This window comes from Mizuhopecten yessoensis, unplaced genomic scaffold (assembly GCF_002113885.1).
Source record: "Mizuhopecten yessoensis strain PY_sf001 unplaced genomic scaffold, ASM211388v2 scaffold10951, whole genome shotgun sequence".
Lineage (NCBI taxonomy): Eukaryota > Metazoa > Mollusca > Bivalvia > Pectinida > Pectinidae > Mizuhopecten > Mizuhopecten yessoensis.
The window spans coordinates 56,885-63,151 of record NW_018408803.1 but is presented as its reverse complement, the minus strand read 5'-3'; the positions used below and the strand labels follow the sequence as shown (position 1 = coordinate 63,151).

The 6,267-nt window shown below is 37.8% G+C and overlaps 1 protein-coding gene across 1 annotated transcript; it reads right to left on the bottom strand.

Moving 5' to 3' along the window:
• Nucleotides 1-4,231: 4,231 nt before the first annotated feature.
• LOC110464027 lies at nucleotides 4,232-5,779 on the bottom strand. Its single transcript, XM_021519037.1, has 2 exons — nucleotides 5,082-5,779; nucleotides 4,232-4,728 (listed from the first exon to the last, which is right to left on the bottom strand). The coding sequence occupies exons 1-2, from the start codon at nucleotides 5,473-5,475 to the stop codon at nucleotides 4,235-4,237; spliced, it is 888 nt and encodes a 295-aa protein (XP_021374712.1). The 5' UTR covers nucleotides 5,476-5,779; the 3' UTR covers nucleotides 4,232-4,234.
• Between the last annotated feature and the right edge of the window lie 488 nt (nucleotides 5,780-6,267).

Genomic DNA, 6,267 nt, shown 5'->3' with positions numbered 1-6,267 from the left:
AATGATCGACTCATGGTCCTGACAAAGTGTTGTTATTTTTCAGGTCAATCAGAAATCCAATATGGCCACCACAGCCGCTATTTTGTAAATACCTATTCTAAACTTAAAAACAATTTCTAATAGGCCGATCTTACTTAAAATCGGTCTAGGAATGATCAGCTCATGGTCCTGACAAAGTTAAGTTAACATTATACTTAACTATTTTTTACTCAAATTGGTACATATTTCAACAACAAAAATAAATACTGTAGGACTCAGGTGACCGTTAAGGCCCATGGGCCTCTTGTTATTTAAAATAATGTTTTTTTTAGATGTATGTCATTGCCCATAACTCTCTAAACATACTTAAATTGTTTTTAAACAATCGTATCAAATGGACCGTTAAATACTTAATTAATAGCTTCATTTATAACACATAAATAGTATGTATTATGTTTAACTAATTGGTGTATCTATTTAAATCATATTTGTGTTTTACATATATTTAATAAAAAACATATTTACGATAACATAGATACTGTGTACGACGTGACCAGTTCGGATGCGCGGGCCCAGTAATTATATTATTCATCTGGCAATATGGCAGCGTGAATTTACTTTCGCTTTGTGTGTGCAAGGCTTGGGTAGGGCTATGCTTTTAATTATTCAATTTTTAAGTGATATACCGTAGAAATTATTATATCACTTTATTGGTGCTATTGTAGTTATATTGAGACAAATTACTGAACGTTTTGTTACCCACGGATTGTAGACGCACGTGCAAAACGTACGGTTTAACAGGTTGGGCACAACGGCTCATATGATAATCATATGGGTAATGATTCTGCATTTGGGTAACAGTTACCCATTTGAGTAACAATTTCATTACTGAAATGGGGAATAAAGTGAAATGAAAACACACAAAGCTCTTCTAAAGACTTTGGAGCAAAAAAGGGCGTTATTATTTCAACTTAATCCAATAAATAACAACAAAGTATCACTGACTTTGCTCTCCATTGACTTCAGTGTGTAGTCATGTGGGATCACCCAGTGCAAATGTGACAGGTGAGCATGATTGTTTTGTATGCTATTTATAGCTACTATACAACACACTATAAGTAATGGAGGTGATACAATTTGTCATTTTCACAAAAATTTAGACATCTGAATTAACATATTTTTGCACACAATTGCATCTCATTGTATTTTTTATTGGATCATGTTGAAAGAATTACACACTTTTTTGTTCATAATGTTTAAAAGAACTTTGTGTGTTTTCATTTCACTTTATTCCCCATTTCATTAATAAAATTGTTACTCAAATGGGTAACTGTTCCCCAAATGCAGGATTATTACCCATATGAGCTGTTGTGCCCAACCTGTTTAACATTATCTATATATGCATGGCAATCAATAGACTTTCAAGAATAATTAGGACCGAAGAATATGATTAAATAATATTGTCCCAGGAAATAATTGTTAAATTGCAGAGGTTGTGGTCTTAGTAGTTATCTTCATTTGTTTATATTTCTTAAATATTTTTTATTTATAAAAGGCGAGGGTTTAACCCGTATCATTAGTACTAATATTAATACACTACCTCTCCCGTCCCTTATATAAAAATTGTCTCATTGTCAGGAGCTAAGTTATCACAGCTACATATCACAAGCCAGATTCAAGTTCAGGTCTGCATATAATGGTTCTGGCAGGTCCTTAGTCACACAAATTTGATCTCTTGTTGAGACAAACAACTCAACAAGGAAGTATAGGTTCAAAGAGATATTTATTTAGGGTTTAAATTTAAATTCACATTATCATATAATAAGTTCAGCACGAAAGGTCACAAACATGAGATATAAGGGTTCTTAAAAGTTTCAAACAATGACAAGCAATATATAAAAATTCTTTAGAAAAACAAAAAATGGGCCCTGAAATATGTTAGCAGTAATCTGATTGGAAAACTAAATGAGGGGCAATTGTAATAGGCAAGGTGTTACCGAGTGAAAAGTATATGTACATTCAAGGGGCCAAATCTGTGATTCCAAATGTTGTAGTTTAGTCAGAGTATACTGCTGAGCTAAAAGGGAGATTCCCTCCTGACATTTAGCTAGAATACATATCCATTATAAAATGTAAAAAGTAAACTGACTGTTTATTCATGGTTAGATCGAAGACAAATCTTTTCCGTCCAACAGAACAAATGGTTAGATTTTCTTTAAAAATATTTGACCCATCTCACTTTACCCCTTTTTTGCTGAAAGGGTAGTAACTTCTAAAAGCTGGACATGTTAGCAAGCTACCTGGCTACCTATCATGAAACTAATTTGTTCAAATGAATGACCTTGACCCACTCTATGTCAAAACTGTTAAAACCATTAAGTAACTTCTTCTGAAGACCCTAGGGACTATAAGGTGATGACTGACCCAGTATCATGCTGTGATTGAATGCTATCATATTCAAATCTGCAGGGATCAAATTTGTGAAAACCTTACAATGACATCTGATAGATGTATGGTCATATTAAGCATGTAGCTTCATGGTGTAAAGTTACATGAAGCAGTCTGTATGAATGCTTTAGACTAACCAACTTTGGAGGAATAATCGGTAAAATTAGTTAAAATCTTCCGACATTGATTTATAAGGTATAGAGTAATTATGTCATGCTACTAAACCATCTGTAAAGGCAACAAATGGGAAATAAATTACATGTGAGTGATACAGGTCCTATGATTGGATCCTTGATCACTGTGGCATTGAAAGTAGTTCATTCATGTTTTAATGCAGCTTTTGCATGTCTCGATGCAATATCTCCTCACCTTGTCGAAGTTAATCGAATGCTATTTAAACAATGGAAATGTTTCAAGAAGTGGTGTTACAGTCCTATAGTATGCATTGTTATTGCTGAGTACCAGTACCATAAAGTATTGTAGGTGAAGAAGCAGATCCAAGACCATAATTTTGCAAGTCTTTCACACCTCAAGTTAATTTGTTACAGAGCTGGGCACATGCACTTCTGCTTGGAGTCAAACCTCGGACACATACCTAACACCTATGCATACCTAACATTCTAACACCTGTCAAATATCCTACACTTACTTAACATCCTACACCTACCTAAAATCCTACACCTACCAAATATCCTACACCTACCTAACATCCTACACCTACCTAACATCATATACCTACCTAACATCCTACACTATCCTAACACCTACTTAAGATCATATACCAAACATCCTTTTACTACCTAACATATACCTACCTAACATCCTACACCAACCTAACATCATATGCCTATCTTACATCCTACGGCTACCTTACACCCTACATTCACCTAACATCCTGCACCTACCTAACATCCTGCACCTACATAAAATCCTACACCTACCAAATATCCTACACCAACCTAACATCCTACACCTACCTAACATCCTATGCCTACCTAAAATCCTACACCTACCAAATATCCTACACCTACCTAACATCCTACACCTACCTAACAACCTATGCCTACCTAACATCCTATACCTACCTAACATCCTACACCTACCTAACAACCTATGCCTACCTAACATCCTATACCTAACATCCTACACCTACCTAACATCCTTCACCTACCTTACATCCTTCACCTACCTAACATCCCACACCTACCTAACACCCTATACCTAACACCCTACGGCTACCTAACATATACCTACCTAACATCCTACACCTACCTAACACCTACACTATCCTACTACTACCTAACATCCTACTACTACCTAACATCCTACACTATTCTAACACCTACCTAAGATCCTATACCTACCTTACATCCTATGCCTACCTAACATCCTACAGCTACCTAACATCCTATGCCTACCTAACATCCTTCACCTACCTAACATCCTACACCTACCTAACACCCTATACCTAACACCCTACGGCTACCTAACATATACCTACCTAACATCCTACACCTACCTAACATCCTTCACCTACCTTACATCCTTCACCTACCTAACATCCTACACCTACCTAACCTCCTATACCTAAAATCCTACGCCTACCTAACATCATATCCACCCTCTTCCTTCCCTGCAATCTAACCATCACATAATCTCTTACAAAATTCACTACACAGGAATTCATCTGACTCAGGTTCTACTGACTTACATCTAACATGGTACCATTCATCACAGAAATTGCACTTTATTATTTCACCATCATAAGGACCTCGGCATATGCAGTATATTGCATGTGTCTTCTTTTTCACTTTTGCCTCTCTGGTCTGGGTGTTCCATAGTGGACACATGTATAGACAACAGTCCTGTAAGGACAATCTGGTATATTTTCCATTTTAGTGCTACTCTTGATTTTGAAAACATGTTTTTGTGTATCATTCCAATTTGAAAAAATAGATTTAAATTCTTCATATGTATTAAAAGATTGAAACTCATATAAATTTTCAAAGTTGCCCCCTACTGTTTGACTCTCATGTCCCAGATTTGACTTTTCTTGATCTGTACAGAAGTATTTTCTGTCTTGCTTAATATTGGTGGGGCTCCTCCTTGTAGTTGAGTCCTTTTCGGTTGTCATCTCTCTCCCTGTGGTGATGTCCCTGGTGGTGGCCATGTCCTCTCCGTTGGTGATGCCACTTGGCTTGGTGGACTTCCTTCTCGTGGTTTTGGCATCACTTCGTAGTGTTGTGTCCCTACTGCTAGTGACATCCTTTCTGGTGGTGGGGGTCCTCCTTGTAGTTGCGTCTCTGCAGGTGGTTGCTTCTATCCTCTTAACATCATCCCTTCTTGTGGTGTTGGCATCCTTCTTGCGAGAAATGTCTTTCAGACTGGTGTTGTCCAATGTGCTGGAAGTGTCAGTGCCTTTCCTTGCATTAGTCCTCATCTTTGCATCAGTTCCGTTGTCCTTCCTTGCAGTTGCGACTCTGCAGGTGGTTGCTTCTATCTTCTTAACATCATCCCTTCTTTTGTTGTTGAATCCTTCTTGTGAGAAATGTCTTTCAGGCTGGTGTTGTCCAATGTGCTGGAAGTGTCAGTGCCTTTCCTTGCATTAGTCCTCATCTTTGCATCAGTTCCGTTGTCCCTCCTTGTAGTGGCATCTTTCCTGGTGAGGTCAAATCCAGATTCCAGTGACGGCCAATCTTCTGATATGCATCCTGGTCTCGGGGGTGGTGGTGGTAGATGTGATGATGTGTCTTCCTCTGGATCTTCTGTCTTAAGCAGTGCATCTCTGTAGGATGTATTTTCCTCATATGATGGTTCTGTCTGTTCATCATCAGGTTCCGCAAAAAGTTGTTTTGGAGGTATGTATGCCTTCCTCATGCGCGCCGTTTTGATTCCATCCCAGATATCATATTTCAGTTGCTGTATACCGGCAGGCTTCAGATGTAAACCATCGGTAGATATCGGGCTACGATTGACAATTCCTTTATGACAGAATGTGGGATGTGGGACATAGGTCATATTGGGGATTTTCTTGCAAATCCGGGCCATTGCTTCGTTACAGATCTCTGCATGGCGATTGCACCTGCAATAACAGATAGAAACTCTGATAATGTACTTAATACAATTAACAAATTAAGTACTAACAAACATGCAACTCAGACAATGGTCAAGTATGAGACAACCTTGAACCAACTTGTGTTTCAGATGCAATGGTGAATATCAGAAATATTTGTCATTCCTTAATCTGATTTTATACACTTTTTGCCATTAAGTAGGCCAACTAGAACACTGACAGGTCCGTAAGGGCCCCGTCTTGTGGCAATATATCCCCCATAATCATCAAGAAGCAATCTGCCCATATAGCTGAGCTTGACGTTTGATATTTGGACTTCAAAAAGAATCGCAAGGAAGCAAAATATACATTTTACATGTACTATGATGTGAGTCTTGTTTCCTTCCACCTCCATATTTGCTGGGCTAACAGAAATGTAAATACCGGTGCAATACTCATTTGCTAGCTTTGATTTGCTTTATTTCATCTTATATACCTCCTCCATCAAGAGCCAGAGTCAAAGTCAGAGATCCACTTTGTCTTTGAACTTTGGACCCAAATGACCTTGACCATTAACCCGGTGACCCTGACCTTTGGTCAGTTGACTTATTCTTTAATTCCGACCAACTTTGCGTCTTAATATCATAACAAAATGTTCATCAGTGAAAAGGTGCAAAATTTGACCTTGACGTTTGCATCTAATCACCTTGACCTTTAACTTCGACTTTTTGCCTCAGTGTGTCTCTTTGTTTAATTCCGAACCACTTTGCTCCATAATGTCATAGCGA